The sequence below is a fragment of the Halyomorpha halys genome, unplaced genomic scaffold, assembly GCF_000696795.3.
Source record: "Halyomorpha halys isolate HHAL.00 unplaced genomic scaffold, Hhal_1.1 Scaffold433.1, whole genome shotgun sequence".
Taxonomy (NCBI): Eukaryota; Metazoa; Arthropoda; class Insecta; order Hemiptera; family Pentatomidae; genus Halyomorpha; species Halyomorpha halys.
The window spans coordinates 864,740-877,688 of NW_027115152.1; the positions used below are offsets into that span (position 1 = coordinate 864,740).

At 30.4% G+C, this 12,949-nt stretch overlaps 2 protein-coding genes across 3 annotated transcripts in view; one reads left to right on the forward strand and one right to left on the reverse strand.

Moving 5' to 3' along the window:
• Nucleotides 1-12,275, forward strand: part of LOC106682655 (sodium-coupled monocarboxylate transporter 2) — a 21,253-nt gene extending 8,978 nt beyond the window's left edge. For both annotated transcript variants that reach the window (XM_014423640.2, XM_014423639.2), the window contains exons 4-14: nucleotides 1,233-1,298; nucleotides 2,801-2,852; nucleotides 2,961-3,028; nucleotides 3,097-3,251; nucleotides 5,030-5,170; nucleotides 5,242-5,350; nucleotides 5,422-5,531; nucleotides 7,157-7,337; nucleotides 7,500-7,586; nucleotides 7,669-7,820; nucleotides 7,896-12,275. In XM_014423640.2, coding sequence (XP_014279126.1) covers nucleotides 1,233-1,298; nucleotides 2,801-2,852; nucleotides 2,961-3,028; nucleotides 3,097-3,251; nucleotides 5,030-5,170; nucleotides 5,242-5,350; nucleotides 5,422-5,531; nucleotides 7,157-7,337; nucleotides 7,500-7,586; nucleotides 7,669-7,820; nucleotides 7,896-8,133 — 1,359 coding nt within the window. In that variant the 3' untranslated portion in view covers nucleotides 8,134-12,275. The remainder of the gene's footprint in view (nucleotides 1-1,232; nucleotides 1,299-2,800; nucleotides 2,853-2,960; nucleotides 3,029-3,096; nucleotides 3,252-5,029; nucleotides 5,171-5,241; nucleotides 5,351-5,421; nucleotides 5,532-7,156; nucleotides 7,338-7,499; nucleotides 7,587-7,668; nucleotides 7,821-7,895) is intronic.
• The window catches only part of LOC106682652 (suppressor of lurcher protein 1), a 181,124-nt gene that overhangs the window by 127,860 nt on the left and 40,315 nt on the right, over nucleotides 1-12,949 (reverse strand). The gene's annotated exons all lie outside the window — the stretch shown is intronic.

Here is a 12,949-nt window from a genome sequence, read left to right on the forward strand (position 1 = left end):
TCTATTTGAATTATTATCATCACTATCCGTCTATTAATATTTTTATTTATACATCATACTTTTATCTTTTTTTTTTTTTTTTTATATATCACGTATCGGCCACTAAGGACCATGTGAATATCAATGGTTAGGTTTCTTTGGGAGTCTTAATTTTCTTTCTTTCCACCGTAGTTTCATGATCCTCGACTGCCTTTCTTTTCTTTCTTCGGACCACTTCATACCTCCCTTTTTTTTCCTCTTCCAATATTGGTGAGATTTTTCAATGTTTTCCTATACGTATCGCTATCTAGACAGTCGGTATCTGAAATTTTAAGTCTCTTTAGTTCCTCTCTCATTTGTCTCGTGTATCCTCCCATGTTTTTGTAGCTAATATTTTTTTAAATATATTCAATATTCCCTCTTTCATCCTCTTCATGTGCCCCTAGAATCAGCCTTCTAATTCTCATCTCGGTTTCCAGGTCTTTGATTTTTTGTATATATCTTCGTTAGATCTTAGCCTGTAACCTTCTTGTGTTTTTTCTGGGCCCATAGATTTTTCTCCTTAGAAAATTCCTCCTAGAAAGATCCTGCTTTCTATTTTTAGTTGCTTTTCCAAGTTGGGTAAGCATGTGGTCTTCACGTATAAAACCACAGACCTTATCACAACGCTGTAATGTCTTAACTTTGCACTGGAGGAGAGGTTCTTCTTATTATAAATTTTAGCTATATAGTTAAATTTTTTGGTCAACTTTTATCTTATTGCTATTAATATTTTACATTACATCTCTGTTTAATTTATTCAATTAAAAGTAGTAGATTTATTCCATATATAAGAGTGTTTAATATATTGACAAAAAAAAAAATGTATTTACTTTGAAACAGCATAAGACATTCATTGCCTTAAACATCTATCGGACTCTGTTGTAATATAACTCGATCTTCCACTTTACAATCTATTCCGGTAAAATCTTTGTACTTTTTTTTATCAACAATATGAGATAAAAAGATAGTTGTTGTACATAATAGAAAAAAATTAAATAATTTTAACAACGATAAAAATAAAATAAATGAAAGTGTTTAAAAAGAAACCCGTTTAGAAATGACTTTGTACATAAAGACTTGATACAGAAAACGATTCTCCTAAATTAAAAAAAAATCATAACGGGAGAGTAAATACAGACTTTGAAAGTGGAAGTCTTAATTAAATTCTACAAAACAGATGAACAAATAAAACGATTTTTTTTTTTTTTTAGTACATGGAACTAAGGTTCAACAAATTTGTGAGGAATGTTGTCTCGTTTCTTTACACATTTTCTTTGGTAAGTATTTTTTTTTTTTTTATTATAAATATTTATGAAATTTATTTAAGGTGATGGTAAATTTATCATATTTAAAGACATAATTTTAATTTATCATCAAAATATTCTGTGTTTCGGTTTACAGGAACAAAAATTTAACTTGCTTATTCTAATACAGACTCATTGACTCGATTTGTAAATTAGAGCAGGTTATAATAATAAAAAAGAAATAAATAAAAAAAATTGAATTACAAAATAAATATTAAGTATATAAATAAAAATTGGTAAAATAATTTTACCTTTAAATTTAAATAATTATATTGTCAATTTATCAATTATAATAAAAAAATATTCGTTTAGTCTCACACTATTTATTTTCTGGTATAAACGTATGTGTTACCAGAAAATAAATAGTGGCTATTCTATCCATTCTCAAGGATCTACTAATTAACAATTTCAATTACATTCTAACAATTAAAAATTATCTTTATAAATTATCCTAATTTATTTATAATATCACAGCTGACATTGTTATAAAATGTTGTAGGCTATTCTGTCTTTGAGAAAATTTATCTTAGTCAGTAACCTTTAAAACATAATTAAATTAGGGGAAAATTGTATCCGCAATTAACAATAACGCTTTAATTGCAACCACTCCAATCGCCTCGAAGATTAAAATAAATCCCATCAAATCGCCTTAACCTTTCGTCGTAAGCCTACCGACTGCCCTACAGTACCCTTTAATAATGTGTCTCTTACCCCTGTCGAACAGATCCGCTACTTTGGACTGCAACTGCACAAACGACTAACCTGGAATTCCCACACAAGACTGAAATGACAGGAAACTGCACGTAGATTCCGACTATTACAGCACTTACTAGACAAACGGTCCGAACTTCCAATTCATTACAAAATACTGATCTACATGACTGTATTATGGCCAATCTGGACATACGGAGTTGAGCTTTGAGGCTCCACTAAACCTTCGAATTCCTCTCGTATCCAATCCTTACAGTCCAAATCCTTCATCAAATCCTCAATGCTCCTTACTTTGTCATAAATAAAATCATCCATAAAGATATTAATGTTACTTATGTAACCGATATAGAATCAGATATCACTCCTTCCATTACAAACTCCCTAACCACTCAAACCCTAGTTTCCTGACAACCCTAAGAGGTGCCTGAAAAAAAAAATGGTCACGATACCTAAAACGTAATTACAGTGCTACCAATGGGTTGTTTCTCTACAGGTTTGTATCACTCCATTTTAACTGAGATCAAATTTGCTAATGTATTATAATGTAGAATTTTAAATAGAAATAAATAAATAGGAAAAAAAAATATTGTAGTATTAAAAAACCTACAAAATTTATCTATATATTATTTATCTTATTTTTTTAACGAAGTAATCTTATGATTTAATTACTAATGGACAAACCTGTCTTAAACAAGAAATTTTATTATATATAAATAAAATAAAAAGTTTTCAATTTATTTTTGATATGGAATGTTTATTTACAGTTGATCTACATTCCGATAGTAATATACGGACCGGCCATTGCACTTAACCAAGGTGAGTTGTACTGCGAATAATATTTTATTAATTGAATAATCATATAGATTTTATTACAACTTCATTACTTGATTATTCCATATTATGATAATGATGATTTGTTTTCAGCTTCGAACTTTGACGTTTACACGATAGCTATTGTCGTTTGTACAGTTTGCATATTCTACACGACATTCGTAAGTTTTTAGCCCGATATATAAATCGATATATCTTTTCCGACTAAGCTGATCTTTTTCCCCAACAGGGCGGGCTGAAAGCAGTCGTGTGGTCGGATACGATCCAAGGGCTGATAATGGTCCTGTCAGCTGTCATTGTAGCGGTCATCGGCACCATCAAAGTTGGAGGAGTTGCGAAAGTTTTTGAAGCCGCCAGTGAAGGCGAGAGATTGGAGTTCTTCAGGTCTGGAAATATTTTATCACTTTGCTTTTTTTAAACTTACTTTTGTATGAAATATTAGTACAAGAGCTGGGAAGAAAATATAAAATGGCGTCTGTTTACAGACATTAAAAAAACATTCATTTTTCATTCGGAGCTCTATATCTTAAAAACTACCAACAACACTAGAAAATCTAAAAGAAAATTAAATTTACTGAAATATCAGCCCTAATAGTACTATTTACGTTTAATAGTCGAGATATAGCTTTTTAAAAAGCAACATTTCTTAAAAATGTACTGAATATCAGTAGTTAGTAAATCTATTTTGAGAAATATGTATCTTAATAACCATTCAACATACAAATGTCTATTACACTCAAATTAAAGCCAGTTTAATGTACTATAATGTAGTTTATGACCTTTACCATGGTAGGAATAGTTGTTTTCGTGATATTTGCTAAAATAAATACAATAAGAATTAAATGTATTAGTAGCATATAAATTACTTTTATAAAACAAATTCGCAATTAAATTCAAGTAATTTGATATTTAAAATAATATGTTTATATATTATTATATTAAATACTGGTCCAATCTGTAAAACGTAAATTGTTTCCATGGTGTTTGCTGGTAGAGGTTATTTTAGGCGGGCATGACATCACACACCCAGGCGGCACAGAGTAAAGGACCCCTGTATTAGATTATCTTTTAATAATATTCCGCTTGTTCCTGTATAACAGGTCCTTTCCCTAGGACAGTAAAAATGAGCTTCCTAAGGAACACCTCAATAAAGGTCTCCTTAATGCTAACCGTTAGCTTCTTCTACGCTGAAAACTGCAGATAGACGGTAAGGAACAAATTCATGGCTATAAAGCCGTATTTTTTCTAATACTGGTCCAATTTAAATGTTATTTAATTTTTTATATAATTTTAGGGAATTTTAATATGCTTGAAATAAATATATAAATAGTTTAGCATAATGTGTGTACCTTTTGAGATATTAGCAAATGAAGTTTTCTTATTTCCTTTTTTTTTCTTCAAAAATTAATGTAATATATGAGAACTTGAAGGACTTGAGCACTTAATCAAGCTTCATCTAGATCTTTAGTGGATTTTTAGCACTACAATATAGAGAAAAATATGTTTCTCAACTATTCTATTTTATTAAAGGATCTCGATTTTTTATGCAGTTATGGGGTGCCAAAATCCTACTTAACAAAAAAAAAAAAAGGAACAGAATCTACCATTATTCGCAATGAATGTGGCACAAATACACAAACATAAAAAATCCATAAAATGCTTTGATTGGGGTGAAATGTATAAATCCGTTGAAAATTTAACCTACGTAGTAAGGAGAGTAAGTCTTACCTAAGAAGTAAGGAGAGTAAAAAACAGAACAAGAATATAAAAATATAGTGCAATATAAAACTAGAAAAAAAATAAGGAAAAGTATATATACATGTATACAATAAATTTAGTTGATAGTATTTCCTATAAAAAAAAACTAAAATATATAAATAAATAATAATTAAAACAAAATCATATAAATTTAAGGAATTCATTTTTTTTATTAATATTGAATTTTAAAAATAAAATGTATTTATTATAAAAACTATGTCATTAGAGTGCTACCAATGGGTAGTTTCTCTACACGCCTGTACCACTCCAATTTAACTTAGATCAGATTTACTAAATGTATTATAATGTACAGTTGTGCAATAAATAAATATTTAAAAAAAATATATATATAAAAACTATATAGTGAAATAGTGAAGTATTTTAACTCTGAGTTGAAATTTCAGAATGGACATAGACCCGAGAGTCCGACTGTCTTTTTGGACGATCGTGATAGGTATAACGTTCACTTGGACGGGCAGCGGAACGATCAGCCCTTCGGCGATTCAACGTTTCATATCGTTAAGGACGATGAGAGAAGCCAAAATGTAAGAAACATCTTTAACGTTATATCAAGCATGAGTTTACCCAAATTTTTCAAAACCGTTTTATTTTTCAGAGCAGTTCTCAACTTCAAAATTGGTTGCTTCATTCTATTTTTTCTCAGTGGATATATGGGTTTGGTAATTTACGCAACCTACAAGACTTGCGACCCTAAGACAAGTGGGGTAAGTAGAATATTATATAGAATTGTCAAAGCAAAAAATAGTTTTGAAACTAATAAAAAAAAAAATTTCAGATGATTTCAAGATCAGACCAGATCCTTCCATTTTTCATTCTTGATGTCGCTGGTAACGTTAAAGGCCTGGCTGGGCTCTTTTTGGCTGGTGTTGTTTGTGCTGCCCTCAGGTATTGTAATTTGCACTTTTAATTCTATGCCCGAACACTTCAATCCCATAATTACACAGTAAAAAATGATAGGTTAAAATAAATTCCAGTAAATTCTAACAAATCATGTTTACCGTTCGTCGTAAACCTTTGACTCCCTACAGTATCTATTAATAATATTACAATTTTCCCTATCGAACAGTCCGTTAACTAGGACTACATCATGAATTGGACTTACTTAGTATACTCATACAAACTGAAAAGACATTGCTTGACGATTCTGACATTATAACACTTACTAGACAAACGGTCTATCTAAACTTTCATTTGTCGAGGTTATTTGAATTGAAGATGAGAGGTACTGTACATCAGATGGCCTCGATAATGCGTATAGGCAAGGTAGCTTGCTAGGAAATAAATTGATAGAATTAGTTTTAAGGGAACTAGCCGTAAATCCTCGCTGGATGGAAATTTCACTCCATAGGGTACTAGCTTACTGTCATGAAGGGAGTGGCAAGTCCAACAGAAACTAGATGTTAGTAGTTTCAGAAAAGAAACTCCACTCCGTAACGAACTAGCTTACTGTCGTAAAGGGAGTGGCATATCCTACGGTATCCAGCTGTAGGTCTTTACGAAAGAAAGAAAAGGGTTTAAAAAGGAGGAGAAATCAGTAGAATGCAGAGTGAAATGAAAGTCCAATACATTGCCAACAATTGCACAAGAGTGTACTGATCCACTATGCATATTGCAACTCATTGCCTCCTAAGGAGGTGCTTCCCTGTGGGGGGGAGGGAATTCACACTTTGGTTTATTAAGTTGCGCTAACTTATCTCTCTGGGGCTACCAAATGCCATCAAGAGATTCTAAGTGTTAGATGCTAGTTGTGGATCAGAATATTCAATTGTAATCTTTAATAATTTAAATAATACATTTAACAATAATACTAAATATAAAATTTTAATTACGTTTATACAATTAAATTATTTATAAGAAATAGAACAGATATTAATATACGGTGTTTGTGTGATGATAGAAGTGGCTCCCGTGTCGACAACTTGATTGAGCCAGGGGTTCATAAAGGAAATAGAGAAAGCTAAGAGCGTTGTCTAGTAAATAGGAGGGGGGTTCTGAATATTATAATTACAAACAAGTCATTCACATGACTTTGATATGGCGTGTTTAGACTTAAGCAATTGAGCTTTTGAGTTCCATGAAACCATCAAATTCCTCTCGAATTCAATCCTTATAATCCAAAATCCTTAATGCTCCTTACTTTGTCCCAAATAAAATAATCCTTAATGACTTCAAACCTCAATATGTCGATTTGGCTAGAGCTAGATATCAATCCTTCCTTGATAAACTCCTTAATCAACCAAACCTATTAGTTTCTAACCTTGCTTCCCTTTAAATTCCAGATAATCCTCTTAGGCATCTGAAAAGAAGTTATTGGAGTATGGATGGATTATGGATAGATTATCCACAAGACTGTATCATACCATTGAAATGTAACTCACATCAAATTTATTGTCATAACAAGAAACATTTTTTCTAGTATTTTAATAAATGAAACAAAAATCCATGCCTGTTAACAATTATATATTTAAAACCATGACTGTACAAACGTTATTCACAAATTCGTTTTCCAGTACTATGTCCACCGGACTTAACACAGTTGCTGGAACTCTTTATGAAGACTTCATCCAACCAACTTTTGGCAAGACTACGGATGCAAGAGCTGCTACTATCATGAAAATGTTGTCTGCTGCTTTCGGTTTCGTTTGCCTTGCGCTGGTAGTAGTTGTGGCAAAATTAGGTTCTTTGGTTGAGGTAAATAATATTTATAAATGGAATTAGACCACGATATTTATTAAGAATTAAGAATTTGGATATGATGGCGTATAAATCCTATGTAGGTTTAGCATCAAATTTACTATTACTATAAATAAATATTGCTTTTAGTAAATAAATTTATTATATTTTATATATCAGATCTCAGTAGGACTTGGAGGAGTGACCAACGGAGCTATCCTAGGAGTATTCATACTTGGATTGTTTTTCCCTCAGGCCAACAGTAAAGTGAGTATTGAATTTAAAATGGATGTTTCAGATCGTGTTACATTAAACTTAATGTACATTATATGTTACGCGTTTGTTATAGGGTGCAGCCGCAGGAGGTATGGCAGGACTACTGTCAATGGGTGTCACTACGTTTGGATCCAGAACTGCGGTAGCAGCTGGTTACCTCGTCCACCCGATCAAACCCACCTCCATAGACAACTGCGACTTCAACATAACTATCAATAGCGCCAAGTTAGTGATTTCCTTAAACCTCATTTTTTTTTTGTTTGGGAACAAGCCTGCTATTTATAATTTGTACGTTTGCAGCCTCTGGACTCCGTCTGCAGCCAGCGGTAACGTCTTCCCCCTGTTCGAGGTGTCGCTCTTCTACTACGGCTTCATGGGCTGCATCATTTCAGTCACCGTGGGGCTCTTCGTCAGCTATTTCACGGGCCCTAACAAAGTAGCCGATGTGAACAGAGATCTTCTATCTCCGTTGATCTATCCCTTTCTGCCAAAGTACAGCGACGTACCTTTGAAGGAAAAAGAAAGTGAAATCTTGTAATTCTCCAGAAGATAGAGGAAGAACGGAAAACGTTTGTTCCAGCATTTCGTTAGGGGAAGGATCACCCAAATATTTCTGAGGCCCAAAAAGTCTTAATTTTAAAGTTTCAGCAAATCCTTCAAGGGGATTTTGAGAAACATTTACTAGACATACATTTCTCGTATTCGAGTATAGGATAGTTTTTAGGGATTGTGTGAAAACTCGATTGTGAAAAATGAAACAAACAGGTGAAATTTAGTTACCTTATCTCTTATATCGTAAATATAAAATTTTAATTTAGGTTTATTTAGAGAATTTTTGTTAAAATTTAGCAAATTACAGTAGAGATAGTATTTTCATACAGAGTGTTTTTTTCGGTTGAGTGTCAAGTTGAAAAATGAATTAAGAATCTAAAAAAAAAAAAAAGGTCCCTATGAATTTATAGTTCGTTAATTCTCCGTTTAGGATATATTCTCTCAGATTTTCATAGTTATGGATTATTTAGGTCATTATAAATAAATTAATATGTGAAATGCAAACATTAACATATTAAATGTTTGTCAAGGTGATCTGTTATAGTTTTACAAGTTTCAGTTATCGTTCTTCATCATAGGTCCTTGACTAAGATTGCATAAACCATTTGTTTAACCTTAACCCAGATAAGAAATCCCTGTTTTGTCAGATCTGGAGGGTGTAAAATTAACCATTGCCGATTTTAATACTCAAGGTAATCAATTTGAACAATTTTTAATATGAATTTTAATGTTTACATTTTATTAAAACAGTTAGTTGGAACTAATATTAATCTATTTATCATCACTTAAATAATTAACAAAAAAAGAAAATCTATAGTCCTGAATATATAATAATAAACAAAGTGTTAGCTAACATACCTTTATAGGGAATATTTACAGGTTTTGAGATCCTTAATTCATATTTTCAGTTTTAACACTTAATACCATGACACCCTTTATATATGAGTAAATCCATTTCTATTTTTATGTAAATAAAATTGTACAAAGATCTCAATATCGTGAGTCTACATCTAGATTAACTATTTTTATGCAATTTTTGCAGGTATCATAGCTAAATATTTGGATTTAATACACATAGAAAAATGGTATTAGTATCCATGTTTTGCTTGAATCGTGGCACACCTGACAAAAAGAAATATTTCATTTTGTATTAGAGGTATCCTACAGATTGTACCATAGCCTGTATTCACTTTTTGACAATAATACCATACACCATATCAAACCATGCATAGTAGCTATGCAACAATGGCTATATAACTAAACAACCATTCTAGTTTTGGGATAGTCTAAAGAAGGGCCACATTTGAGAAAGAAACCCCTCTCACCAGTAATATCTTTGGAACACGTCCATTTCAAAATAAAACCAAAACATATTTATGGTCAGATGTGCCTCTATCAAAACAGTGATATGTGAATGCTACTAGCATATAGTACAAGAGCCCAAAAGGAGAAAAAAGGCAGTTATTTCATCCCAATTTTGATTACTAAATTGAAAACTATGTATAATTACTAATCAAAATTGATAAGTCTATAAAGTAGTTTATTACCTTTACCTTCGTAGGAGCTATAGTTTTCAAGAAATTCACTAAAATAAATTGATTTATAGTTGTTGATTTATAGAATTTATAGTTATTTGCATTTGCCAAATTTATATTCATATGTGAATATCATAAAAACTACTACCCCTACGAAGATAAGTGTCATAAACTACTTTATAGTAAGTTACATTTCCTTTATTTTGAGTGTTGGCAGACATATGTGCGTCTTATGGGGCTAGAGATATATTTTTTTCAAAAATATAACATTTTATACGAACACAGAAATTAACATTTTGTGAGTTTATTTTGTCAAATATCATAAAAACTACTACTCCTACAAAGATAAACATTATTAATTGTTTTATAGTAAATTTAACTAGCTTTAATTTGAGTGCTGACAAACATCTGTACGTCCAATGGTTTTTGAGGTTAAGTTGTTCATAAATCAAAGTTATTGTCCGAACAACTATAAATCAATTTATTTTAGCTAATATCATGAAAAATACTATTCCTACGAAGGTAAAGGTAATAAACTACTTGAAATATATTATTTTAATTTCTTGAGACAGGTAATTATTTATTAAATAAATCGAAAATTGTATCCTTCTAAGTCTCAACACATTTTATTTCAACAGTCCAACGTTTCGGCCATTTCGGCCATTCTCAAGGACAATCTTCAATAATAAATTCTTCCTCATATTAAAATTTAAAATTTGTTTTTAGGTCATTAATTGTAAGTTAAAAACCTATTTTTTTATTTAAAATCATAAATATCTAAATATTCTTATTTTAAAATTATGCACCAAATCACTACCATATACACAAACTATTTATAACCTTTTTTATTTGGTTATAAATAGTTAGTAGATATTTTTTTGAATAGCCTGTAAAACAAATTTTAAATTTTAATATGAGGAAGAATTTATTATTGAAGATTGTCCTTGAGAATGGCCGAAACGTTGGACTGTTGAAATAAAAAGTGTTGAAACTAAGAAGGATACAATTTTTGATTTATTTTATAAGTACTAAACTACTTTATAGCTCATTAAATTACCTTTAAGTTGATTGCTAATACGTCACATTACCTGAGATATAGATTTCTCACAATAAATTATTTTGAGTTATTAACTAACTAAATTGAATTATTAACTATCTACTGATATTCCAGTATATATTTATGAAATGTTGCTTTTTAAAAGGCTATATCTCGAGAAATATCGGACGTAAATAGCTCTATTAGGGCTAATATTTTAGAAAATTTACTCTTCTTTAAATAATGTTCTTTTAGATTTTCTAGTGTTGTTGGTAGTTTTTAAGATATAGAGCTCTGAATCAAAAATTAATGTTTTGAAACATCCGCCATTTTTATTCTTCCTACCTATACTTGGCAGACTCATAAATTTTGATCAGTAATTATACCTAGTTTTCATTAAAGTTATCAAAAAATGGGGTGAGATAACTGCCTTATTTTTTTTCCGGCTCTTGTACTATTTGTCATATCTTGCATCATTAGTACTAGAATTTTTAGTCACAATCTTAGATCACGATCTACACTTGCCACAAATCAAAGAGTGTTCAAATGCTTCGTAAACAAAGGAAACAACATACGCTAGGTATACACATGATTCTTTTGATTTTTTTTTTGCTTTTATATTCGAATTACTTTATTTGCATTATAAAAAAGAACAAAATAAAGATAGAAGAAACGGAAGGAATCATAAATATGAGCAATGTAGGTTTGTAGTTGATAAGAATTCATAAACATAGTTCTGCATAACTTCAACCTTCGCTCTAGAATTTTTATCAGAAGCATTTCACTTTAATTACCTAGACATACAATGTATTCATAAACATATATTTGTGCTATGTTAAATTCAAAATAAACTGATAAAGTTAATTTACAACATTAGAAACACTGAATTTATATAATTTTAAAATATATAATCTTAAACAAGAGTTAATTATTGAATCTAAAGGTTGGGAAAATTCTTTAATTAATTAAAACACAGATAGCTCATGTATTCATCTGTTGGCATTTCTAAAACAATGCAAACTGAAAACAAGCGTGTAGATGGAGTACAAGCACCTCTTGACTTGTGCGCGAAAACCGGCACCCGACGAGTCGGCAGCAAATTCAGGCAACTTGTACTTGCTAATTTAAATCACCTATTCACACGCTTGCGGATGTGCCAATTTGCCATTGTTTGGTAAACGTGTAGATTTATCTGTTTTTTTTTTTAAAGAATACAAAACGACACTAAATTTTCTAGCCTTGATGATATGTTGACCTTTTAAAAATTAATATTTTTTTTTTTCATTTTGTTGAGGATTCTTTCGAAATAATTAAAATTTATATTTTAGCAATCTTATGTCTATTTAGCATATAAGTAATGTTAGATTGTGAACTCTATATTTTTTAATAGATTGTTTATTTTTCTATTTAAATTAGCAAAGGTTGAGTAATGTAATTTTCAGTATTATTAGAAATTGAATTAATATTATTCTTTTTTTTAAATCGTTTATTTCTTTTGTAAATATAATTTCTTACTTTTTTAGTTTTTACTCCATTATGTTTTATGTTTAGTGTTATTATTTTAAGTATATGAATATATTTGTTTCAGAATGTTATTAAATACGTAATTTTTCAATTAAAATTTCTTATTTATCTCTAAATCCAATAAAAATATTGTATTGATATCATTGTAGTTTTTGTCTTTATGTAATATCGCTGCTAATCTTGAATACTGGAGAAAAAAAAATTATTTAAATTTTATTAAGAATTAGGCGTGTTCTAAAGATAGTACTGTAGACTGTGGTTACAGTTTCTTTACTGACGTTGTTCTACAGATTTTCCTGATTCTGTTAGAGTTGTTACACATCAACTCTAATCTACTAGATTACCCTGTAATATTTTTTGTGTTCTGATCACCTCTCCAGAGATTGTGACATGTCGTATATCGACTAACATACTCGCTGTGTCTATTTGATAAGTCAGATAAGTAAGGCTACCGCGGAGGCTCATGGGTGGCTGCCACAAGGAAATCGAAGGAATTACAAAGTACCAGATATACATGTTGAATATACAACTGTATGTATGTATTTAATTACTTATTTCGTCAGGGGGGTAGGAAAAAAAAGGCTAATGGCGTTATTTTCAATTTTATACACTTTTTAAATATTGCTGATTTAACTATTAAATATTAGAAAGCAATCTCGGCCTACCCGCCCACTAAAATTATATTTATAATTATAATATTATATTAT